The 26,913-nt window shown below is 30.4% G+C and overlaps 2 protein-coding genes and 1 long non-coding RNA gene across 8 annotated transcripts in view; 1 reads left to right on the plus strand and 2 right to left on the minus strand.

The window, feature by feature from the left end:
* The window catches only part of LOC127067988 (proto-oncogene tyrosine-protein kinase receptor Ret), a 46,878-nt gene extending 32,772 nt beyond the window's left edge, over window positions 1-14,106 (plus strand). For all 3 annotated transcript variants that reach the window (XM_051003504.1, XM_051003505.1, XM_051003506.1), the window contains 12 exons: window positions 1,817-2,091; window positions 2,566-2,754; window positions 3,808-3,983; window positions 4,458-4,679; window positions 4,813-4,915; window positions 7,104-7,269; window positions 10,174-10,478; window positions 11,699-11,900; window positions 12,114-12,243; window positions 12,786-12,987; window positions 13,255-13,433; window positions 13,586-14,106. In XM_051003504.1, coding sequence (XP_050859461.1) covers window positions 1,817-2,091; window positions 2,566-2,754; window positions 3,808-3,983; window positions 4,458-4,679; window positions 4,813-4,915; window positions 7,104-7,269; window positions 10,174-10,478; window positions 11,699-11,900; window positions 12,114-12,243; window positions 12,786-12,987; window positions 13,255-13,433; window positions 13,586-13,986 — 2,550 coding nt within the window. In that variant the 3' untranslated portion in view covers window positions 13,987-14,106. The remainder of the gene's footprint in view (window positions 1-1,816; window positions 2,092-2,565; window positions 2,755-3,807; window positions 3,984-4,457; window positions 4,680-4,812; window positions 4,916-7,103; window positions 7,270-10,173; window positions 10,479-11,698; window positions 11,901-12,113; window positions 12,244-12,785; window positions 12,988-13,254; window positions 13,434-13,585) is intronic.
* On the minus strand, window positions 10,577-11,852 carry LOC127067998 (uncharacterized). The gene is made up of 3 exons (XR_007782810.1): window positions 11,706-11,852; window positions 11,307-11,423; window positions 10,577-11,214 (listed from the first exon to the last, which is right to left on the minus strand). It is a non-coding gene; the product is annotated as an uncharacterized LOC127067998 (long non-coding RNA).
* A 1,287-nt stretch (window positions 14,107-15,393) lies between the features above and the next one.
* On the minus strand, window positions 15,394-22,931 carry LOC127067992 (homogentisate 1,2-dioxygenase). 4 transcript variants are annotated; one of them, XM_051003514.1, is made up of 10 exons: window positions 18,383-18,518; window positions 18,107-18,296; window positions 17,918-17,975; window positions 17,666-17,821; window positions 17,241-17,477; window positions 16,854-17,159; window positions 16,676-16,780; window positions 16,418-16,572; window positions 15,933-16,329; window positions 15,394-15,812 (listed from the first exon to the last, which is right to left on the minus strand). In XM_051003514.1, the coding sequence occupies exons 2-10, from the start codon at window positions 18,200-18,202 to the stop codon at window positions 15,634-15,636; spliced, it is 1,689 nt and encodes a 562-aa protein (XP_050859471.1). In that variant the 5' UTR covers window positions 18,203-18,296; window positions 18,383-18,518; the 3' UTR covers window positions 15,394-15,633. The 4 variants fall into 4 exon arrangements, with proteins under 4 accessions (XP_050859471.1, XP_050859469.1, XP_050859470.1 ...); XM_051003512.1 differs by having other exon boundaries at window positions 18,095-18,296; XM_051003515.1 differs by lacking the exons at window positions 15,394-15,812; window positions 15,933-16,329; window positions 16,418-16,572; ... (2 more) ...; window positions 17,241-17,477; window positions 18,107-18,296 and adding exons at window positions 21,133-21,259; window positions 21,419-21,642; window positions 21,788-21,967; ... (2 more) ...; window positions 22,599-22,734; window positions 22,863-22,931 and having other exon boundaries at window positions 17,735-17,821; window positions 18,383-19,409.
* Between the last annotated feature and the right edge of the window lie 3,982 nt (window positions 22,932-26,913).

Below are 26,913 nucleotides of genomic sequence, written 5' to 3' on the forward strand. Positions count from 1 at the left end.
CTTCCATTGAATCGGCGTCAGACTGTCTCTTTTTAAATCGTTTTTTTTTTCCTCTTGAAAGAATGAAATTCATAATTGAGAATCATCCCATATTACTCGATCTTTTCTCTCAAAAATAACAATTTTTTATATATATTTAGCTTTCAATAAATAAAAGAATGACATTTAATTAAATAAAGAAATTTTTAATAAGAATTTTTTAACGATGAATAATTTTTTACGATAACATCCAATTCGAATTTTATCGACATTATCAGAATCGAAATTTTCTTTCGCATTAAAATTTGATAATGAATATTCAGAATACACTGGTTCTCCTAATCCACCAAAATTACGTCTACACCGTTTATGTCGACGAAATACCTATTCAGATCCAACTTTATCATTTAGTATGGTTTAGTGTTATTAGTCACTGCCATACACAATAATACGGATTACATGTATATATGTATGTGTAGACGTATATATGTATATATGTGTATTATGTGGAAACTCGTAGAACAGATATCATTAATTCCTTGAAGCTCGTGGAGAGTAGACATAACGATTAATATTAATAGTTCGACGATAGTAAATCAAGTGATACATATATACATGGACAACAACATAATAAATTGATTGTCCTATGTACGATATTATATATCGTTGAATTTAAATAATCAAAAGGCACGAAAGAATTGGAAATAAAAATTCTTGTAAAAAATCACGAAAAGATGGAACAGCTAAAAGTGAAATATTAACATATTATTTCGAAATACTCAAATTATATGGGAACACACGGTATATTCATATAAAGGACTAAAAATCGATACTAACAAATCAAGAGATACAAAGACCTAGCGTATTTTATCCGCTGCATATAACAATATATTTTAGAAGCCCAACCAGCTTTTCGATAATAAATTTATATGTTACGTCTATGATGTCTATCGATTCTCTTTATCTTCCTATTATTATATTTTACAGCATGATTAAATGCTCCGTTTGAAGTATGATACATGTTCGATCTAATTTCAAATTAAATGAATTCATTTAATTAATCAATATATAGGGGTTGTTTATTCTTTTACTTAATCAAGAACGATTAAATTATAATCACAATTATATGAGATATGGTGACAAAATAATATTTACTTTATGTCACCCATGTGTATCGTCGAAATGGGCGAAATTGAATTTAAACGAGAAAATAAATCTTCTGCGATAGAAATCAGCTCATTGTAATCAGAACGTATCTTCTCTTCTCTTCTCTTCTTTCTCTCTCTCTCTCTCTCTCTCTCTATCTCTTTCTCGCACACAAACACACACATGCACACGTATACTTTTTCTCTCTTCTTCCTTTACTTTTTTCTTTTCATTCTATTCTTTCTCTCCCTTTTCGTTTCCATAGTTACCGTCCAGCAATCCAGAGAGAATATTCTCACAGGTTTATATCTTTTCAATAATTTGCTAATTTATTTCATCCGTTTTTTCTCTTTTCTGTTTTATTTCTTTTTTTCTCTCTTTTTCTTCGCTTTTGAAGTAATTTTAAAAGAAAAAGTTACGCTGCAGAAATTCACAGAAAAATTTCTCTACTAATTCCACGTAGCGTTATATAAAATCGCTCGTTTTTATTATTCGTAAATTAATGATTAATCCTAAACTACGAATCCTATAAATTCAATAAAAATAAAAGAAAAGAAGATACGTTGTACATAGAATGTATTAGCGATTTAATAAAAAAAAAACGATTGAGTTTTTAATATTTTTCTATTACAGATATTTGACTTTTTTCTTATTTATTTATTCTTTATTTCTTTCTTTTTTCGTTCCTTAGGTAAATACCACGTTATCTTTCGTCGGGCCACAGCATCGAACAACCACACCGACGGCTGCATCGATCCCTTTAAAACATCCGATCGTCTATCCTGAAAACGTCAGAATTGCTCGTGTGTCGTCTCGATATTTTCGTGTTACACAGCCGACAAGTAAAGTTAATCCAAGAGTATCTTTTAGTATATACGGATCGAAGGCTTTCAATGTGACCGAAAAGGGTGGAATCGTACACGTGATCAATTCTACTATACTTAAAATCGCACCGCCCATCATACCGTGAGTTTAATATTTTACTTTTCTTAATTAAGAAAAACAAATGTGTGTGTCTGTGTGTAAAAAAAAATATATATATGTTAGAAAGAGATAAGTAGCTTTACTTGTCTGCAAGTTTAATGAAATAATAAATTTAATGTTCAAAGTATAAAGAAAAAACAACTTTCTGAAGTAAACTTTTTATAGGCACAATTTTGCAAATCAAGATCTATTAAATATTAAAGTAAAAAATTTCAGAAAAAAAATGTTATTATCATAATTTAAAACAGAAAATGTCGTTTAAAAAATTATATCTTTGCATATACATATGGATGTATATATATATATATTACTTTGCACATTACAAATTATATCAAACGTTGATATTGACGAACAATAAAAAATGAAAATTTGGAATTGAAATAAAAGAATCATTCGATGTCGATTTACTTGTTTGTATATTTGTTTGTTTGTTTGTTTGTTTGTTTGTTTGTGTAGTTTGAGATTAGAATGGCGAGTAGGAGATCAACCTATTTCATCCACAACAATAAAAGTTGATATGACCGACGTACCACCCTCGAAGATAAACATTTGCAATCAAATCGAAGAAATAGTTCATTCCTGTGCCAATGCTGAATCTCGTCGTGATTGTGAATCGAGCTGCGGAGTTGGTGGTGGTAGTCTCAAGTACGTTATTTTCAATCCTCGTATTAACCTTTCAACCTAGATTTCGATCTTGTATTGATAAAAATAAAATAGTATAAAATAGTATAATAAAATAGTAATGTTTCCTTGAGCTTTATAAATTACTATAAAAATTTATTCATAAATTAATATGAATTTATTCGGTTTTTTATTGTTTATATGTTACGCTTTTTTCATCTCTTTTTATTTATTATTCATTTCTACTTGCACGTATATAAAAATTTAATATATCAATAAATTTAAATAAATATATATATATATGTTTTAATTTCAGTTATAATAAAAACAATTACATATTTTAATGTAACTTAAATAAAGAAGAACATTCAAGAACGAATAGTATGTGTATGCAAAATTGTAGATCTATGAAGATTACTTGCTGCTGCGTATCGAAAGTTAACGTGAGCATGAACATGGACAAGAGCACAAATACAATAGCATGGATGGATGGATGGATGGATGGGTTGAAAGGATGGATGGAAATAAAATAATCTTGATAGATCTACAATTCTACAATACATGCACATACTAGCTATTCTCGAAGTCCTTGGTTCATGTCTATAGATGTTTCGTGAGCACAATTGACTGTAAAAACTCTCATAAATAAAAATGCGATAGATATAAGCGGTATGGAATCGCTCGCGTTCATAAACGTCATTATTCCATTAAAAATGATTTTTTCAACAAATTATCAAACGAATACATCTTTGTTCTACGTCATTGAATTGGTCTGATTATTAGCTACAATAGCACGTAGAAAACTTCGATTTTTTATAGAGAGAAAAAAGTAATGCCTGCAACTTTTATATATATATATATATGTTTTTTTAATTTGTTTAATTTTTTGACGATCGAGAATTAATGACTTTACGTTTTATAGAATTTTTTTTCACGTAACTCAAAGTGTCTGAGAAACCGTAGCGACCGTTACGCGAAACACCCTATATATTAAATCATGCATGTAGTCGTACTCTCTCTCTCACACCCACATTATCTCCTGTATAAGTTTACAAACTCGTCTTTGGTTTTGTTTAGCAAAGACACATATGTAGGACAATGCATATGGCGTTCGAACAACAATAGTTTGTCAACTCAAATGTCGGAACGTTATGCGACATGCTCACCAGATTTAAACTTTTGTCCTGATTATACGTGTGACGAATTGGAACGACTCGATGCTCGTATTTGTCCGCAGGATTGTACCATAGAATGTAAGTAATCCATGTTTATTTAAATGACTACTAAATTATTTCAAAAAAGCAAATATCATTTAACAATGTCCAAAAATGACAATTATTCTTTCAGAAAGATTTTTCTTATAATTTATTAAAATAATTCCTTACGTTTAAATATTATTAACGCTATATCATATCGATAAATAATAATTAACTATCAATAACATTATATCATATTTGTAATCATATAAATTAATGATACGATATTAATATCGTAATAAATAACATCTTGTAATAATATTTGAGATTTGTTGCGACAATTGAAATACTCCATTATAATTTCATTTTCGTTGAGAGATAAATTGCACGTTAAAATGAAAGGGAAAAAAGAAGGAAAGAAAAAAAGGAGAAAAAAAAGAAAGAGAACAGTGACAGACGATGATGGAATAACATATGAGTCTTCCCTTTCTTTCTTCTATTTCTGACACATCCTAATTTGATACTTTTCAGCCGAGGTCCATTTTGCCGAAATGAATAAGGGTGGTCGTGGCATAAGAAGCGGTTTGGGGATGTGTTCGTGCAACGATATGGTACAGTGCACCTGCGGCCTCGAATCCTTTCTAAAGGTTAGTGATGGTGGGGATAATCCACTTACAACGCCCATTAAAGAGGGAAACGGAAAATTAAAGAATGACAATAAAAATAAGGAATCTATGCTTTGGGCTCAAGAAGGTTTGTATCTCTTAAAATGTAACAGTATTTTTTTTCCTTTTCTTTTGTATCTCTCTCTCTCTATATATATCTCTCTCTCTCTCTCTTTCTTTCTTTGTCTCTCTCTTTTTCTCATTTGCCATCTTTTTTATAGCATCCAGCAAATCTTGTGGAGCAACCTGTATAATAAGCGTTTCTAGTACTGCCATCTTTATTTTTATTGGTATCGTCGGTTTCCTTGCATCTTGGTCATACAGGTAAATTTAATTTTTTGTTTAACACAGATAAATATTAAATCTGGATTAAATTAGAAGACATTTTTCTGTCTCTCGTCTATGGTATAGGATTATAATTTTTTTTTTCTTCTTTATATTTCAATTATAAAAGATGTTATAAACGATAGACTCGACTTGAATCTTGAGATTTGGATCTTTTCTATTTAATTTAGAATTACATGTATGTATATATATATGTGTGTGTGTGTGTATATATATATATACATTCTTTTTAATAATTGAACACGTGAAATAAATGTAATAAATAATAACAGATAAAAGCACGCTATCCGAAAGATTTTATTGGAAAACTTGGAAAGATCACTTTTATCATTTCTTAAGTATTTCATTTCTTTCATATTTCTGTTTCAATTCAATAAAGAAAATACCAAGGGAAATACCGAAAATGCATAACGTAGAAAGTGCACCTCGAGAATATTGATTGAATAGATAAATCTTAAACAGAGAGACAGAAAAAGAGGGAGAGAGAGAGACAGAAAGAGACAACCGATAGTCGTGTCGCATTAGGAACGTTTACACGAGTCAAGTGGTATGTGTGTCCTAACAGATGGATACTAAAGTGCCAAACGAGAGATAAGTTACAGTCGATGTTATTATTATACGAATAGAATAATCGTCATTCTTTAGTTTCAATAAATTCCTTTTTTAAATTCATATTCTTTTATTATTTTTTTTTTTCTTTTTTTACTGGATATTTTTTCACTTACATAATTCAGAAAAATTTTCTGTTTTTCTTGTAAGACATTAAAATAGAAAAAGAAGAAGAAGAAAATACGAAAAGTATGTTAAAAATGAGAAAAAGAAGGGACGATATTATTTATTCGTCGTGCAAAATGGTAGTAGTCACGCATTTCAAATCGATAATCGTGCGAAAGTAGAAGAATGATACATGGTAACTTCGTGATCAGATAACAAGGACGAAAAATATGAATTTTCTAGAAAATCTAGTCAGGCACGCGTTATATGATATATATATATATATATATATATATATATATATATATATATATATGAAACTGTAAGCTTATGGTATAATAAAACACATTAATAACGGGTCACATAAAATCACATGCTTATCTATAGCATCACATTGCATAGGATGCATATGATACTATTTCATATTATGATTAAAATAGATTAGGATGTCTATCACTGACAGAATTATTATATTAATTAATACATCGTGACACATATTATTGCTGTCAAGGTAAACGATAATTTCTTCTCTCTCTCTCTCTCTACCACGCATTATCAAGCATATAAACGAACATACTTAACATTTTTTAATCAAAATTTACATTTTTTATTTTTTATTTTTTGTTTCATCTTATTATTTCTATTTTTCAATTCATTTTCTCTCTTGTATCTCTGTCTCTTTCTCTCTCTCTCTCTCTCTCTCTCTCTGTCTCTCTCTTTGTCTCTCTCTTTGTCTCTCTCCCTCTCTCTCTCTACAACGCATTATCAAGCGTATAAACGAACATACCTTACATTTTTTAATCGTAATTTACATTGTTTATTTTTTATTTTTTGTCTCATCTTATTATTTCTATTTTTCAATTCACTTTCTCTCTTTTATCTTCCTCTCTCTCTCTCTCTCTCTTTCTCCCCCTCTCTCATTAGTCATCCTTTTCTATTTTATCTATTACATAAAGGAAAAAGAATGTCAGCGCATTTTACACTACGTGACGTACAATTTTTATGATAAAAGCAAAGGTAGTAATAAAAAAAAAGAAAAGAATAAAAAAAATAATAAAAGGAAATGACAAAAGAGTGTTAACGAGAATTATTCTTTTTTTTTTTTTTTGTTTTACTTCTTTCATTCTTGTTCTTTTCCTTTTTTCTCTTTGTTTTTCTTTTTTTTTTCATTTCTATGAACTATACCATTCTGTGATAACGATGAAAATGAAATAGAAGAGAAAAGTTTGGAGGACTTCTCTCTTCTCCTCTTTTCTCTTCTCAGCGAAGCTGTGATTTCGGGATCATAAAAAGCACAATTACTTAAAGATATGCTCTCTCGTGCGAATGCTTTCGAGAAAAGTCGAAATTGCAAAAGTTTTAGCTTACAGTTTTAAAAAGGAAAGAGAGCTTTGCAATCTTTTTTCTCTTTTTCTTATTTTACTGTTCAACGCACGTAAACGTTTCATTTCAGGTTGGCAGTAAAGAGTACTCATCGAGAATGCAAACATAGAGTGGACGACGGTTCCAATGGTATGGGAATTTTACCATCGGATTACATCGATCGTGGTGACAGTCTTCCTATTAGCGTTGATACTTTTGCTACTGTCAATCGTCATCTACTTCCTAAAACTTGTCCGGTAATAAATATCCATATAATTTTATCTTTTCGTTATTTTAAACATTATTATTATTGTTGTTATTATTATTATTATTATTATTATTATCATTAATTGAAATTTTCAATGAAGAAATAGGAATTCGTAAAAATTTATAAAAGTTTAGTTTACCAATTCAAAGTAATTAATTAGATGAAAAGGTCGCATCAAAAATATTTAAATATTTTAACATATTTTCCAAGTCCTTCTATTTCCGTAGTTTCCCTTATAATAAATTCATTCGACACATTAGAAACATATTTTATTAGTATAATCCATAAAATATATGAACGTGTGGCCTTTAAAATACTAGCAAATAATTCACAAAATTAAATAATATTTTGATGAAAGACCAGCGGTCTTATTTATTTATTTATTTATTTATTTATTTATTTATTCATTTCTTTCTTTCTTTCTTTCTTTCTTGTATCAGTCTCTTTATATAAAAAAGAAAATTCTTTTCAGAATCTATTCGATTTAATAATGGATAAAGAAATAATTTTTCTATAAAACTCTTTTTTTATTACTAACTCATATTGCGTTGTTTATCAAGTACAGAAACATGAGTAAAACGGAAGAAAATGAAATCCTGGGGATCAGTTTTTCCCGTACTCAAGTGCTCTCTCTCTCTCTCTCTCTCTCTCTCTTTCTCTCTCTCCTTCTATCTACCTATCTATCTCAGTCTCTCTTATCCTCCAATTCCGAGATGGTAATATTTCAAAGGCAGGTATAAATCGTATCCCTAAAGGCACATGATAAAGACGACAAGGACTGTCGAGGGCGTTCTGTAAAAGAAAAAAAATTAGTGAAAGAGGGAGAGAGAGACAGAGAAAAAAGAAGAAAAAATATCTTACCTCTAACTTCTGAATTTTATCGTTCGTTCCTTAGCTACGCATTTTTTTTCCAATCGAATATATAAATTGCAAAGTCAGTCGCAGATCGTTTCTCCCGAGACTCTAAATATGATTTCATTATGGTAGAACTTTATCATGCTGATTTGTAAGTTTTGCAGAATAGATAGTTTGATTATAGTTTCTCCCCTCTCTTTTTCTCTTCTTTTTTGTTCTTCTTCTTCTTCTTCTTCTTTTTTGCTACCTCCCGTTCAAAAATTTTCTAATTTTCCACGTGCAATTTCACTGCTTGGAAACTTCTAACTTGAGAGTTCCATTCATTACTAAGCTTGTGCTCTGACGACCTAAGGAATAATTCAAGTAGGATGCAGTAGTCTCCGGAAATTGTTCTGGTCTTATCTCTCCCTCTCCCTCCCTCCCTGTCTCTCTCTCTCTCTCTCTCTCTCTCTCTCTCGCTCTCTCGCTCTCTCTCTCTCTCTCTCTTTTCTTTCTACTTAGAGTTGATAGTGGGCGTAGATATATGGAAAGTAGACCTTAGTGGAGAGTAGTTGGTACGTCCAACCACGAGTTAAATCGATCGGATTTATTAAGAACCCTTAATTTTCTAACGATTAGACTCCTTAATTGAAATTCTGCAACAATCAACATGAAATTCTTTTCAAAAAAGATTTTATCCAATGATATCCATTTTTTAATAATAACAAAAAGATATCTATAATGACATTTGTAATACGCACTTAATTATATTAAAAATATTTATTTGTTTAACATAACTTACAAATATATTCCGTTAAAATTTATAGAAGATAAAATCGTCAGTTACGCTTCACGCTATTGGATTAAAGTTGACGAGACAGTTCTTAGCCATGCTTAGAAATAGAAATGATACGCTTTAGCTTCATATGAGAAACAAGTCGGCTTTTAAATTCGTGTACCACTTTATAACTTATGCTCTAAATACTATGTAGCATGGATTAAGAGTTACGGCAAATTAGCAACGTGCAATTAACTTAATTGTAATTAGTTCTTTTTTATTTTATACATTTTACCTAAATATAACTATCGAAAAATAATGAAAACAAAATAGTAATCGATGTCCAAAAAAGAAAAGAAAGAGATAAAAAGAGAGAGAAAATTACATCTGTTGTTATCACAATTGTTATTTTTGCAATTCATTGCGAGATCATTGATCTCGACATAATATTTGTATTTGCTATTATATAGAAAAGGAAAAGCAATTTTTTTTTTCGTCGTCGAATTTATTTTCAATTTTCTTGAAATGTTTTTAACGAGTGTAAAAAAAGAAAAAGAGGAAAAGGATATAGGATAAAAGTTGTTGCAAATAAAAATTTTTCGCGAGCATAAAATATTATTTATGTTCTCGCTAACGTTGAATTTAGATTAATAGATATAAGATGACATTTATAGTCGATGCACGCTATACTCGTAGATAAAGGTATCACGTGCTCAGGAACCATATCGATTCGCGTGGGCGATCTACGCTAGGAGTAACCGTTCAAGCTTATCCAATGGATCTCGACTGCAAATTTTCATTATATAATTTTTTTCCTTAACTCATGCGCGCAATTTGCAAGTAATTCATTCGAGTAGTTATTAGATAATAAGCCCAAATGAATGAGAATTGAAATTTACTTAACGATTTTATGACTTCCTACTGATCTACATAGATATATTTTTTTTTTAATTGCAATTTACTTGGATATGTTAATGTCAAAATAATATATATGAATTTGTAGAGAAATTGTAGCTTATTGTAATCGATAGTCTCTAAAATGAAATTGTATCATTTATGTGTTTGAAAAATTGCAGTTTATTCGACGATGTTATAATCAACGTAACTTGTAGATTAGAAAAATCATAATTTGCTAAAACAAAAATATCCAAAAAAAAATTGCAATAGACTTTACAGTGATATGATAAAAATATTATCATTTATTTTGTTGGAATATTCCGATAAATGAATACTTGGGAATGACAGTAACTAAATGACATAAAATTCTTTTTGCTTATTCAGCCGGATCCAAAATGGGAATTTCCACGTTCTCGGTTAACGATCGAACAAGTTCTCGGAGAGGGTGAATTCGGACGAGTTTTACGAGCTAAAGCTATCGATATAGGTGGTTGGCTTGGACCAACCACGGTAGCTGTAAAAACATTAAAAGAAGATGCCTGTGCTTCCGAACTAGCCGACCTTCTCTCAGAATATCAACTTCTAAAAGAAGCTCAACATCCTAATGTTATTCGATTACTCGGTGCTTGCACCTCACCCGGTGGTCCAGTTTATCTTATAATCGAATTTGCTGAATTTGGTTCCCTAAGGTTAGCTGGAAAAATTTTTATTTCAATATTAACAAATATTCTAATCAATTATAATCCGTAAGTACTATATTCTGATTGCAAATTTTTTTATTTACATATAAATAATATTTTTTACAGGTACATCATTATCAAGATATTAATAAGTGCTACGATGTTGATATTAATGCGACAATAATAAAATTTAATCAACAACAACAACAATAATGATATTATAATAATATATTTTTCTTGAAAAGAAAAGAAAAAGAAAAAAGAAAAAAAACTTTATTTCTTCTTACTACGATTTTCTTTTTTTTTTTTTCTTTTCAGATAAAAAAACAAACACTTCTCTTTTTATATAATAACAATTAAAAGAAAAAAAAAAAAGAAAAAAAAAACGTTATCTCTTTAAGTTCAATTTCAATTTCGTTTCTTTTTTGTCAATTTAAGAGAAAATTTAGTCTGAAAATTATTCTATGTATTCCAGGAACGTGAATTTTTTCTAACTTTATAGTCTCCACTATACATGTAAATTACGACATATAACATACATAGTCAAAGTGAAAGAGATAAAGAGAATTCCTCTTCTCTTTCAAGTCCATAGGTATTTTCTATCTAAACTCTCGAATATGAATGAATTGAGAGGAAGAAGGTGTAGAGTAGTTTATGTTTCTCTCTCTCTCTCTCTCTCTCTCCCCCTATTTGTCTCACTCTCTTTCTTCCTTATTTCTTCCCAACTTATGCTCGTATGCGGTCCCTATGCGGAAATAATGCAGCGAATTCCGTAAATTGCACTCCTTTTCTCGTCACTAGAATTCCAGTCTTGAAAATAAAAGCCGCGTTACTTACATCCAAGAGAGTGTCCGTCCTTGATAATTAAATTTTTCATCGAGTTTCTGAATTTATCCTCCCAACGTAGACACATACCCCAACTTCAAGCAAATTTTTATGGAAAAATTTTATAATCTGAAATTGAGAAACAAAGTTTTGTGAATATAAAGAGTATTAAAATCTTTGAGCAAAATATTTACATTCAACAGCGTCGTATTCATCCTTGATAATTAACATCTAAGTCTAAATTTATACTTTCTCTATCTACAAAAACAAAAAAGAAATAATAAAAACAGAATTGTGCGGAAAAATTCAGAATTAACAATTGGCAAATAGTTTTTACTTGTTAACTTTTATGTGTGTGTGTGTGTGTAGGAGGACTGAAATTAATTCGTTTCTTAAAATTATAGAAATTACTTGAGACGCAGTCGACATTTGGAATCCGAAGGAAAAGTTCTTTGCTTGACGTCACTTCTTTCTACATCACCGAATAACATGAGAGAGGAATTACAACAAGTCGATACTTTGTCGAATTATACGATAACTCCACGTGATATTCTTTCATTCGCTTGGCAAATTAGTAAAGGAATGGCATATCTCGCAGATATCAAGGTAAAATTTTATCCATTCGTTAATAACCATATTTGTTTTTAAAAACATTGTTACAAATAATCGATGATAGTCGATCGAATTTTCAAAAATTTGGAAAAGAATAACAAACGAAATCTCTTTCTCACGATCATAGTGTCATCCGTCGAAAAAAAAGGAAAAAAGAAAATACAAATTAATTATATCGTTTAATAAATTATTTCTCTGTTGTCTTAGTTGGTCCACAGAGACCTGGCTGCTAGAAATGTTTTACTGGCGATTGGTAAAGTCTGTAAAATTTCGGATTTCGGCTTGACCCGTGACGTTTACGAGGATGATGCTTATTTGAAGCGAAGTAAAGGCCGTGGTACGTTTCGTTCAAAATAGTTGAGAACAGAGAAGAGAGTTTTTATTTTCTACAAAATATTTATGCTAATTAATATCGAAAATTGTAGTTTGATATTTATTTTAAAAAGTTTTTACATGTTCAAGTTTTTTCTTTTTTCTCGAATAAGAGCTCATTAATTTTTTATAAACTTTTTTATAACATAAGCACGTTATTTTATAAAATATCAAGAGATATATAATGTCAAAGTATCGAACAATATATAAATATAAAAGAATAACGAAAAAAAGAAGAGAAATATCTACTTTGATTGATTTAACAAGCTAACAATAATCTGAAGAAAAGAAACATAAGAAAGCTATTTTAATTTCCTTTTACTAAGTGAAATCTTCATTGATATCTTAGAATTAGAAAGAAAAACACTGAAAAACTCTCTCTCTCTCTTTCTCTCTCTCTCTCTCTCTCTCACTCACTCTTTTTCTCTTGATCTCTTTATCTGTTTCAATCAATCAAGCTCGTTTTCCACTTAATCCCCGATATTTCACGATTCTCTTTCCACGTAGTACCCGTTAAATGGATGGCACCGGAATCCTTGGCCGATCATGTTTACACTAGCAAATCGGACGTTTGGAGTTTCGGTGTACTCCTTTGGGAATTGGTCACTTTAGGAGCATCTCCATATCCTGGGGTGGACGTTCATAATCTGTATAATCTTTTAAAGGCTGGTTATCGTATGGAGAAACCAGCTAATTGTTCTCAACAACTGTGAGTACTGCAAACAAAATTAACAAGAATTACAATCACAATAACAACAGTAAAAATTCATCGCAATTATGTCAATCTCGTAATATACATTAATTCTATGAAAAATTTGTCGTAATAAAAACACGTATAAGTCATGTATAAAACTTTGTTACAAAGTTTGAGATAAAAGTTCTATTTCAAACTTTTTGTCCACAACGAATGAATTATGGTAATAATACCTATAAAAAATTTAACAGAATTACAAAGTTTAATATTTTGTGATCCTAGGTATAAATTGATGGTCTCGTGTTGGCACGAAGAACCTGGAATGAGACCATCCTTTAAGGAACTCACGTGTCATTGGGAACGTATGTTAGAAGATGGAGTGGAATACTTAGATCTGAATCCAAGAACCGTCCATAATCAGGCATACTTTGCTTCTCTTCATGCTTTAGATAGTCCAACCAGTGAGTTTCGAATAATATCATTCAAAATTTAATTTCAATATATTCCTCAAAAAATGTTTGTTTCTCCTTTTTCTAAATATAAATATATTCAATTTATTTTACTCACAAAAATGTCCTCTCGTCGATCTGTTATTTATTTTGAATTATTTTAGGTTCAGGTGATCAAGATATAGAAGAAGGCAAGGTGAATATTTTAAAGACAGATACAGTTAACTATCTCAGCAAACCTTCCTCGGAGCCTGTGACGAAGTGCGATAAAATAGACAAACTCCATGCACTTTGGCAGGAACCAATAGCTTCTTTTCCAACCGAATCTGTGAAATCGCCGTATGTGAATGATCGTCCACCGAGCTTAAACATCAATCATTATGAAAGTCCAATTAAATTAAGGAATACCAGTGTTACTAGTAATAGCGAGAATGATCTAAAAACACCACCGAATGAACGGCCACAATCTTACATAGACATGCAAGGGAAGAATACGAAAGAAACAGAGGATTTATTGTTGTTCGGCAGTTTGGAAAGCAGAGAAGACAACGACAAAACTAATTGAGGATATAAACGAAACAAAAGTATTCGTCAAGACGTTCATGAATCTTTTTAAGAAAGATTTTGATGATCTGATCAAGATGATTGATGATTAATGATATCGAGGATGATGATAGATATGATGGAAACGATTTGTCGAGATAGAATATCATCGAAAGTGATCATATGAAAAAATTCTCGTAACTCGTAACTCGTAATTACGATTGTTATACCAAAAAGCGATAGAAAAGGAAAAAAACAAACAAACAAACAAAATATCAAGCTAGGTTAACATATTTTCGTGTATAAAATATCTTTTTCTTGTACTTAAGCGAAATGGCACGTTTTTCGTACTACTACTATTACTAGTACTATTACTACTGCTATTACTATCAATTATTACATAAACGCGATTCTCGATTAAGAAGCTAATTTATATATAATATATATATACATATATATATATACATATATATATATACATATATGTATATATACATACACATATACATATACATATACGATATACGTAATATTGTGAACAATTGTATGTACAAGCAACGTACAAAGTTTTATGTGCACGTTGCTAATCGTATTTAAAAGGAAAAATGTAATTTCTCGTATGAAAGCTTTATCGGCATTGAGAGATACATATGGCTTCCTTCTTTAAAAATCATTATCTAAATGTTCGTTATTGATCTTCGTTATATGATCCTATATTGATGAAACGTTTACACATACATACATGCATAAATGCCTAACTTCTCATAGCATTTTAAGAGGACACGAACGATGCGCGCGTCGTCGATTAAAACTAGAAAATGGCGACCGTTAAGGGATGCTTTACCGAGAATGAAAAAACGTTTTATTGCCCTATAGCTCTTTTTAGGAGGGGAAACACATGCTCAAAGAGAGAGACACAGAAAAAGAGAAAGAGAGAAACAGAAAGAGAAAGAAAGAGAAAAAGGGTGTGAGCTAGGGAACAAGGGAAGAACAGAAAAAAAAAAGCGAAAGAGAGAGAGAAAGAAACACAGATGCAACTACATATATATATATATATATACGAAGAAGACTGGATTTCCGTACCTTATTCACAAAATCATTCAAAAAGAGAATCATCCTTTTTTTTATATTTATGTATAAATGTAAAACATTCCATTAGTTTAGTTCTCTTTACCTCGTACCATTGTAAGTGCTTTGTTTAATTTTATTTTTTATTTCTCTTTTTTTTTTTTGTTTTGTTTTTGTTAAATCATTTATCGATAGAATTATTGCAGTGCCATTATCATTTCATTATAATTAACATGTATAGATACAAAGAGAAAGTGAGAGAGAGAGAGAGAGTGTGTGAGAGAGAGAGAGAGAGGGGGAGAGAAAGAAAGGAGAAAGATTTGTTCATTATGATTGAAATAAAGTCAAAAAGAGAAAAACATTGTCACGGTAAACACTTATACATTTATTAAATATGGTCGTCGTTTATATGACGTCAGACATAAATTCATTGTAGTATATAGGTATACATCAAGATGTTATATAGGAGTATCATTGGAATCATGCCTCATTATTATACGGGCAGAAAACATCAATTACATTGTTTACTTTTCGATACATTCATAATATGATTCATAATTTTCAACATTCATAATATGATTAATACTACATTTATATGATATTACTCATCGGAATCGGAATCGGCGGTAATATTTTTTCCACCTTGAAGCTCACAATATTTGGTTTCCAATGAATCAGATTCGCCCTTCCCATCGTTCGAAGACATTGGATTGTTGTTCTCGAGATTCATATCTTCAGTCTCAATATCATCTGGCGGGCCAGCGGATGGTAAAAGATCATCTGAAAATATATTGAAGGTATAATTAATATATTATTAATTATTTCTAAATTATATATACATCTAGAGAGAGGGGGAGGGAAATAGAGAGAGAGAGAGAGAAAGTGTATTACAAAACATACCAGTTTCATCTGCATTCTTATCGTTATAAGTACCATCGTCTAACATCTCTATTTCAGCTAACTTAATACTTTCCAGTAGCACCTCTTTATTGGAAAAACCAAAGAATCGAATGTAATCAACGTTATGAACCGTACGGACTAACTTCGGCAATTCTTCCGGCATACGAAAACGTTGGAAACGTTGAGCCTCGTCCGGCAAATCAGTCGGCTTGCAATAGGGCAATTGTAAGATATAATACCGTTTGTGCTTTTGTCCATAATTCTCGCGGATCAGTTGCAATATGTAACTATCAATGTTCTCGTAAATAGTCGACACGAATTTGTTAGGCGGTGGTGATGTCACAATGAGAATAATGTCAGCAGAATTAAATGCAGTTTTACACCAAAATTCAACGTCCTGAGAAAAAAAAGATGTTGGAGAAAAAATAGAAGATGAAGAGGACAATTAATTAGAATGTTTCTACGTCGACATTATATCACCTTACCTTTGATATGGATTCCGAAATGTCGAACATATCTATCATGGCATTAATATTGCAGCATCTCAAATATTTTGTTAATTCGGCCATAACTGTGATATGTGATTCGCGCGTCGGCGCATAAACGATTAAGCAATCGGGTTTCTTTCTGTTTCTCTTTACTAGATGTTTGTGTAACACAAAGATAAATAATATTATTTATTATATCGACGAATGCAAAGACAATAACGAAATTTTGTATTTGTGAGAGCAAAATGATTTTACCATTAGTCTTACATAACTTATAAATGTGGTAAAACGCATATAATATCACAGGGGGTATCCATATAACACTAATTATCATAATGAGCATACGGTGTGATGCTTCCTCTGCAAAATAAGATTTGGGGATAATTATATAAATATTTATAATAAACATAAGACCAGGGAAAATACAACATACTTATGCTTATGAACGGTGAAGTGGAATTAATACATCCATATATGCCACAATTAGGATGCAAAGCTGCAACTTGGAAATAATAGATTCCATCTAATATGGAAAAATTGTATTGCAAAAGGTTTCCATCTAGTGGCCGAGAAATTATCGTATCGATCGTTATACCCGTGCTATTGTTTGTTAACCAAATTCTATATGAAGTTACATTAAATTTTATAGGAACTGGTTGTATAAATAATTTAAAAAGTAATGCATCAGTAACATCTATATAAAGGAATGGTAAGTACGTGGTAATGTCATTATCTTCATCTAAAAAAGAAATGTTAATAAAATTCATCTTATAAAATTACTAATGGATGTATTTTATTCTAAAAATTCCATTTAGTTTACCAATAGACTCATGATAAGGGATCGTAAAAATAAGTTTTTTATTGTACTCAAATCTTCTTCCACTTATGAAATACTCTAAACGATAAGGGGTTCCTTCAAAAGATTGATTTGTGATAGGACAAGATAAAAGGAACCTGTCAGGTAGTAAATCAGTCATATTCGGATATGTATATGCAGCAACGTGTGTACACACGGATAAATTATCATCCATCAGACTTTGATAACGTATAGTTAATCCTAAAATTAAATAAAATTAAATAAAGATGTGTATATAATTTCTATATATGATGGGTGTGTCCTTCGTGTGCTATATATATATATATATATATATATATACATATATATATACGTACACGGCCACACCCAGAAATTATTTAATTATTTAATCGATATGTAATAAAATGAAGTTCGTTACAGATATTTACTAAAGAAACGAGCGTTGTTAAATGATAAATTAAATGCAGTCATTCTTTCTTCAAATATTCCTCCTGTATGGGCAACATAAGCAAACAATTGAAATCGAGTGAAGCTCTCTTCAAGAAACAAATGATTCCATCCGTCAAATCTAAGTTTAACACAATCTACAGAAGGAGTAAAATATAGTTAATATATAGATGACCTCATTCGTTACATTTATAAGTGAATATTGATTTAAAAATAATAATTCTGGCTATTACCATCGTCTGCGATAGGTTTTAGGCGGCATTGAGGACCAGCTACTTTTATTGCAGTTTTCTATACATATATTATATAAGATAGAACAGAATAGAATGAATAGAAAAAGTGATATATATATAGATACATGAAATTATTGATTTATTAACAACAAGTATAGTAATAAAGAGGAAACGTACTACGTCACTCACCACTTCTTCGCAGGTTTTTGGATAACAGTATTGAGCGTTCACGTATTGTGTCGCACAATACAGGACAATTATGAGCAATTTAAACGCGGAATACATTTTGTCAGGTTAAAATACGATACAAGATTTAACACGAAGCTTCTATCATTGAAAGCCTTTCTGATTTCACCATATTTGTTTTATTAATATATTCCTTTATATGAAACGAAATTCTCTATTATTTAGCTGATTCGATCTATATAACTTACATTATCTAACAGAAACGAAAATGGTACTGACCTGCAATGGCGACCCGACCCACAGCCCAGCTCCAATGGATTCAATAAATTTCTTCTTCTTCCTAAGAGACACGCCCTAGTGGAGGTCGAGATAACTATGGGGAGCGCTTATGTATCTAACGCGGAAAAATTTAAATGTTGATAATAAATCCTTGTCGTAACAAATCAACGTTTTAATAAAAAGAAAATCTCTATCTATATTTCATTATTAATAATAACAATATTTATTAATTTTTATATTAATTGCTTCAGTATATTGAGTTTCTAATTGAAAAAATGAGTTTCTAATTGAAAAAAGACAATACATTTCTACAATAGTGTTAAAATATGTACATATGTACATCTTAATCATATTTCGTAGTAGTCATAAGCATAAATATAATCAGAAAAAACACATTCGATAATAATTTATCCTTGAGTTGAACTAAATCCTACGTCATCCGGTTTTAATGCCTAATCAATGTATAAACATCTCGTTAAATTCTAAACGAGTTTAATCTCGTTATTATTTCTAATTTTCTACGGCTTTTATATGTGTACGTCAAATAATAGAACTTCTAACAACAAAATATTCTAGTTAATATTAATTAGTATTTTAATTGTATCAATTAAACCTACAATTTATAATAAAAATAATATTTCTTTTTAGAGAAAGAAATAACAAAAAACAAAACAAAAAAAAAAAGAATTATAAGATCAGATCCGAGATCGTTAAGACTGATTGTTAAGATTGAAATGTTTTTTCAATCCTTCCCAACACTTATAGTAATCTTCATCCAATTTATTACACAGTTTTGCAGACCATTTTGTGCAAGTTAAACTATACGAAGTTTCAAACATAAATGCCTGAGTATCATCAGCAATACGTTCCGGGCCAAGTTTATTGTTCGTTGCATTTTCGAAACATCGGCTATCAGGACCATGAGGTGTCATGATCGAATGCAATGATGCTCCACCAGCTTCAAAACTTTCCTCCTTTGCCTCGTAATTTCCTTTTATAAGTCCCATAAATTCAGCCATGCAGTTACCTAGCAAGAAATATCTAACGTAAGTCGTTTTTTAATTAAAATATTAGAATATATATGTCAATATATTTTTTTATAATTATTGTTTTGCGTTTCTATTCATTTAAAAAAATTAATACAATCATGTTAATTCTTCTTTTTATTATATTTATACGTGTTTCTATACGTCAAGAATTTTTTAAACTGATAAATCGTGCTTTTTAGAAAAAAATCTAATACCGAAATATTTTTTTCATATTATGTATTCATTAAAAAAATAATAATACAGATAATGTTAATATTATGTGAATACATTCTTTGTATTTATATATATTATACGTATCTCCAAATTTTTTATCGATTTTTTTTAGAACACATTTTATACAGATAGAATATTATTTTTATATTAAAAGATTAATTACACTTATTCAAGAGTTTCATGATTGATATCTATGATAGAAATCTTGCATTGATCGTGCTCGAAGTATTAATTTCATTTAATAATAAAGATGCACCTTGTTAAAATTTATATAGGTTTTATCTGTTAGAGTTAGAGTTGGAGTTAGAGAAAGTTTCTAATGCTCTTTCTTACGAATTTTCAAACGGACACACGCACATTACTCATGATATGCTTTGCCCATGTACTTCGTTACCAAGCATTTCTAATTAATGAACGCATTAACGAAAGATTTGATCGATCGTTATCTTGTTTGTAGATAATCTTCGATTTTGCATTAAGAAAAAAAAAAGAAAGAAAGAAAGAAAAAGAAAAGGGAGAAAAAAAAGAGGGAGAGAGAAAAACTTTCACGAGCTTTCATTTCTTAAAAAAAAAAAAAAAAAAAAAAAAAAGAAGAAAAAAAGGAAAAAATGGATAATATCCAAACACGTAAAGACAAAAAAAAAGAAAGACAAGAAAGAAAAAAAAAAAAAGAAAATAAAAAAGGAAATCGTTGAAATGATTGACATTGTCGAACGTTGTCAAAGGAAAAGTCTTAGTTTTCTCTCGATATCTTGATTATACAATTTTCGGGAGCGCTCTTCTAGAACGACGACACCACCATCATCATCACCATCATCATCATCATCACCATCACCATCACTATTCTGATGAACGTCACTCGACCGAACGATGTAATTATCGTTCGAAGGAAATGAAAGGAAAAAGAAAAATACATCGAGTCTCTCTCTCTCTCTCTCTCTCTCTTTCTTCCTCTCTCTCTCTCTCTTCCTCTCTTCCTCTCTTCCTCTCTTCCTCTCTCTCTCTCTTCCTCCCTTCCTCCCTTCCTCTCTTTCTCTCTCTCTCTTCCTCTCTCTTTCTCTCTCTCTCTCTTCCTCTCTCTTTCTCTCTCTCTCTCTCTCTGGGTATATATGTGCATATGTAATTATATTCTTCTAGAATAATAGAAAATTTCTCGTATAATATTATTATCTTAATCAAAACTAATTCCTATTTTTCATGACACAATTCTCCAGGCAATAGGACACAACAGAAATCTAATGCGTTATATCATTTACGTTAGATTATTATTGTTTAAACGGATATCTATTGCATCTTTTAGAAATATCATATTTTTATATCGAATCAACAAATTTTGTTTGTTAATATCGATTAAACACTTTTTCGTGTAAATCCTTTTTGAATTTTTTCTCTTATTTTTTATTTTTTTTTTTTTTTTCTTATAACATCTATTAAAAAACGTCTCTTGTTGAAACAATTAAGATTTAATTCAATAAACTTTCTACTTACGATGATAGTAAGGAGGTCGAAAGGTGTGTTCCTGTACCGACCACCTTGGTGGAAAAATAACGAAGTCAGCTGCAGCAGTGCCAGGTTTATACGAAGGACAAGTAAGTACGGTGAAAATCGAGGGATCCTAGAGAAATTTATTAATCATAGCAATTTCATAGAGTATGAACTTTCTTTGAAAGACATTAGAAATCAAACGAGGACTTAAGTATCGATTGCCATAAAAAGAGAGAAAGAAAAGAAGAAAAAAAAAAAAAAAAAGGAAAAAAATTCAGTCAGTACTCACACAGTGATCGAAAGAAACCGAGTTGATGACCATAAATCTTTCAAGATTGTATTTATAAGGTACATAATTCCCATGCCAGGCTATAACATCAAATGGACTGTGATCTTGAACGCAAACAAATAATTTACCTTGAAACTTGCCGATTATTTTGTAATCTGTCTCGCGATCTTCGAAACAAGCTACTGGCGTTTGAAAATCTCTTGGATTGGCCAAACCATTGGCACCTAAATTTTCAATTATTCATCTTTTAGTTTTTTTCTTTTAATGAAATGAGTAAAAGAGTAGGTGTATTTATTTGATTCGATAGATTTTATAAATAGATTTGATACATGAAATATTTGTTAAGTTGGCAATATATTGGAATTTTACCGATGGGTCCTAAATCGGGAAGTTGGAAGTGATTATCGAAGACCTCGAGAATGTAACCTCTGGATGGACCAAGAACCGTTACAGAGAAACGCATTCCTTGTTGGATAACGCATATTTCATTGGGCTCGCATCGCATTTTACCAAATTCAGTGGTGATCAACAGGACACCTAACTGTGGTACTGTTACATAAAAAAAAAAAGAAATGAAAAATAAAATCTAATTAATATAATTATAAGTCGATAGTACATAATCTCCAAATTAATTGCTTACCGATTAAAAAATCTCCATCGGCGTTATAAAAAGCTTTATCTTTCATCGATACATTACAGAGATAAACATGTATGGCAATTCCTTGACGAACACGAGAATCGCCAGCACCACATATCGTATGAAGTCCTTGAACGAAATCAACTTCGGAATTTTGTCTTGTCGGGAGGTCGAATGGTTTCCATCTCAGCTGATAATGATGATAATTATGATAATGACGATGACGATAGTGAATAAGGTGATAGACATTTTTTTATGAAATAAATTTCCTTTTTTTTTTTTATCCTTTTTTTTCTTTTACCTGATTTAAATTAGGTTCCATAATGTTCCAATCGTAATCGAGATGACCAATATCTTTTTCCATTAATTTTTGAAACGGTTTGTGAATGACAGACGGTCTGATTCGATAAAGCCAGGATCTTCTGTTCTGAGAACGTGGTACTACGATCAATAAGAGATTTATTACAGATGATTGTTAACATTATTTTATTTTATTACAAAGATTATGTAAGATTTTTTTTTTTTTTACGGTTTTAGTCTAACCTGTAAAAGCTGTACCAGAGAGTTGTTCGGCATAAAGTCCATAAGGACATTTTTGTGGATTGTTTTGGCCAATAGGTAAAGATCCAGGACAACGTTCATCCTCGCTTGAAAATTCACAGCCAAATCCTGACAAATACTGCAAGTATAGAATAGCAAATATTTGTTACTATTATGTTTCTATAAGGTAACACTTTTTTTTTGTCTGTTTTGTTCCTTTTTTTTACAGATAAAAAAAAAATATATATATATAAAATTTAAAGATACCTTCAGTTCGGCCTGCATGATCATATGTTTTCTTTAAAGAAATACTGAACATACTTACAGACGTCTCACATTTTATATAGATTATCAATATGCAAAACATGTTTACCAGCATATTCGTAACAGCGAATAGCGTGCGAGTATCAAAAGGCACGTATCAGGTTTTGTGACTGATATCATTAAAGAAAAAAAAAAAGAAGAAATAAATTTCCAACGTCATCATTAGAATCGATTAAAGTTAGCCAAGCCTACATAAATTGAAATTATTTCATTCTCTCGAGAGTTTTTATGAATTCACTAATCCGTCAATCTTTTTTTCGAAAAAATCCTAATGTATCGATGTTCAGTTTCTTTCCAAAGTTTAAAAAGAAAAATAATTCAAAAAAAAAAAAAAGAAAAAAGAGAAAACTCCATATCCCGATTATCTTATCTTTCACGTTTTACGAGATTATCGTATATCACGCAAGGGGTTCATCGAACATACTAATAGATTTCTAACGAAATCGATATCTAACACGTAACACAGAGAGTTATGAGGTAAGAGTATTATATTAAATAATAATAAAAAAAAAGAAGAAAAAAAAAACAAAGAAAAAATGAAGGATCATTAAGCACATGAGAAAGAAATTCCTCCTCGTTTATTCGCTAGGATAGCGTGTCATAATTAATATCATAAGTGAAACTTCTCAGGTTTTTCGTCATTATGCTTTTACTTTACATTTGAAATATCTCGAATAATTTTTTGCCAATTTTTTTTCTCTTTCTTATCTCTGTTTTTTCTTTTCCTTTTTTCTTTTCTTTTTTTCATTTTTATTCTCCCCTCATAGATATTTATCTACTAATTAATATTTACAAACTAAATGAAAAACAAAAATTATATATATATATATACACACGATATATTATACATAGCACGTGTATTTATTATATATATATATATATATATATATATATATATATATATATATATATATATATACAGATATACATACATATATGTGTATATATATATACACACGAGAAATGATATGTTGATCATCAAAAGCGATCATTAAAATTGTTCGCATTCCTTCAGTTAATTCCACTTATTGTTAGTGAAAACGAAAACGATTTATCTATAGAAGTTAGCGTGTTCATATTTCCTTTTGTGAATACACATATCACGACCGAACGGTAATCTCCGATCGGTAAAACTCGCTAAGTCGAGATTTTCACTTCGTTGGAGAGGAGAACCATTAGTTACTGTTAGGTGAAACTCATTTCGAGTCACGCGAATCGTGTCGTCGTAGCTTCTGCTCCTATTTTTTTTTTCTTATTCTTTTTTTTCGTTTGTCATTTATCGTCATCGTGTTTTTCTTTAATGGATATCAGATTTCATTAAATACTAGAAAAAGATGAAGATCTAGAAAAAAAAATACAGATAGAGATAGAGAGAAAGAGAGAAACATAGAAACATATAGAAATTGTCGAGAATCCCCTCTCTCTCCTTCTTACGTCGATATATTTATCGTATCACGAATGGTACAAGGCCAATGATATTTCATTATACAAACGCGCGCAGGCGATAAAATCGATAAAGAAAGAAGGAGAACTTGCAGAATTACATGAATGCCAATCGAAAAAATCGCTTAATATTAAATCATGACTCATGTGCACGGTAAATAACAATTGTTATTCTATCGTGTTTATTAAAGCACGTCTCTTTAATCTTTGTTCAAGTATTATTATTGATTCGTTCTTTTTTTTCGTTTTTTCTTTTTACTTTCTTTTGTTAATTTATTCACTTTTATCGACAATCTCGAATTCTATGTTTATTAGAATGATATATCAATTGTTATTTCGTTTTTTTCTTTTTTTTTAATCATAAGTTACATTCGTCTTTCTTCTTTCAGTCATCGAATGATTTTTTTTTTCCTTCTTCCATTCTTACGTCGTATCACGCGATTTTTTTTAATTGAATTTATAATCCTTAATGGTTTATTATTATGTTAACGTAAAATTTTTTTAAGAACAAGCGGAAATTATTCATTCATTAATAATCGGAATTTCCGTTTGCAATTATCAATGAAATTTCATTCCGTTAGATTTAGTTTTACTTTCTACTCTTACGTCATGTGACATGATTTGTTGAACGATTTATTATCATTAATCGTTTGTTATTAGTATTATTCCAATGAAAGATTTGAAAACAACGGCTTGTTTTCAATTATAGATATGTAAACAATCGAAAATTCAGTTTGTTATTATCAATGAAATCATTTCGTTTTCGTGTTTCCTTCTCTCTCATTCCCCGAACGAATTTTGTTATTGTTTATATTCTTACGTCATGTCACGTGATCGTGTTGAACTGTTTATAATCCTTAATCTTTCATTATTATCCCAGCGGAGGATTGAAAGACAACAGATGGAGAGCGCAGAGATCGTAGATCTCACGAACAACTACCAACAAAGTGGACTTCACTTATTCAGTGATTTCGCAAGAACCTAACGACTGGTTCTCCTTAGAACGATCGAATCAAAGCAACGTTACAAGTTGCTTGTAAGTCAGAACGAAAAGAAATTCCAAGAGAAGTAATCAAAAAAAAAAAAAAAAAGAAAAGAAAAGAAAAAAGAAAGAATAAAAGAAAAGAAAAAAATCAGAGTGGATTTTAAACGTCAAGAAAGACTTCTGGAAAATCGTTACGCCCACTGTGAGACATAAATATACAAGAGTTTCTAACCAAACAGGAATTAAGAACAAGATTAGAGAGTTCGATTATATGTATATCTGAAGTAAGTGAGGAAAAAGGAAAAAAGAAGAAGGAAGGAAGAAAAAAAAAAAGAAAAAGGAAAAAAAAAATTCTAATCGCCTTAACGGGGACGAACGAAAGTCGTAAATATCAACTAGAACGTTCTCTAATCGTTAATTCAATAATTTCTCTAATCGGCATCTAATCAACGTGTTTAATTAACGTTCTAATTTTTTATATCCCTTTCTATTTTTTTCTTCTTTCCTCCTTTCGTCTCTTTCATTTTAAAAAACGATTACGCAATCGCTGTGATAAGAAAAAAGAATCATAAAACATGAAGAATATAAAAAAATGATATAAATTTGCCAGCTTTTCACTTTCTTCGTTAACGATATTAATTCGTTTAAGTAACGACCACTTCGAGTTGGCTTTGCTCGAACGCTTTCAGTTATCGTTATTCGTCCGAATTGCCCAGTGAAAGGTAAGACGAATGATGATAGTAGGTATATATCTGTGTATAGGATTATATCAGTGTGAGTATATATGTATGTGCGTGACTACGCTACTAGGAAAGTTTTACGTAGGTTTCTATTAGCATGTATTAACGTCGTATACACATGCACAAAAGCTTACGACGAAATAAAAGTATATTCAAGTTATTATGGCGACTTTAATGCCCGAACAAACGCTGGCTCGCTCATACTACATTTTCTTATATCTACGACTATAATACTCTACTACTACTAAGATACTATTACTGCTTCTATTACTACTACTACTACTATTAACTCACCTCGATATTATTTACGTATGCGTTGACATAATCGTTTATGGAAATATTTCTATCTGGAAATAACAAACTCGTAAAGATATCGAGTACTAATCAAAATCACAACCTTATTCGCCTTTCGATAATTACAATGTAGTTTGCGTTGCAATGCTGTAAAATGTAAGGTATAATAATAAGTAAAAAATAATTTAGGTATGCGATGTTAAACTAATCGGATAGCATAATTAATTTCTTTATGAAACGAAACGTGCATATATGTATATATGTAGGTATATAGGTATATAGGTATGTATATATATATATATGTATGTATATATATACTTACTCACATCTTGGAAATGTTAAAATGAATGTCTTCGGTCGAAAGTGGGAGGGGAAGGGAGGGGAGATTGTATTTTACAGTTAGAGACGTTCGAAGATTCTTCTTTCTCTTCTCTCTTTCTCTTTCTATCTCTTTAAAGAGTAGAGGCGTTTATAAACGAGAGGAATATCTCTTTCTCTCTCGCTCTCCCCCTCTCTCTCTCCCCCTCTCTCT

The sequence above is a fragment of the Vespula vulgaris genome, chromosome 12 (genome assembly GCF_905475345.1).
Source record: "Vespula vulgaris chromosome 12, iyVesVulg1.1, whole genome shotgun sequence".
Lineage (NCBI taxonomy): Eukaryota > Metazoa > Arthropoda > Insecta > Hymenoptera > Vespidae > Vespula > Vespula vulgaris.

Bases quoted from the DNA above. Each gene is read 5' to 3' on its own strand.
- LOC127067992 (XM_051003512.1), bottom strand. From the start codon at position 18,202: ATGTATTCCGCGTTTAAATTGCTCATAATTGTCCTGTATTGTGCGACA. The intron at 16,573-16,675 runs GTAAAATCATTT...ACAAACATCTAG, and splicing joins TAAGTTATGTAAGACTAATG to TAAAGAGAAACAGAAAGAAA. The intron at 16,330-16,417 runs GTAAGGTGATAT...TTTTTTTCTCAG, and splicing joins TTTCGGAATCCATATCAAAG to GACGTTGAATTTTGGTGTAA.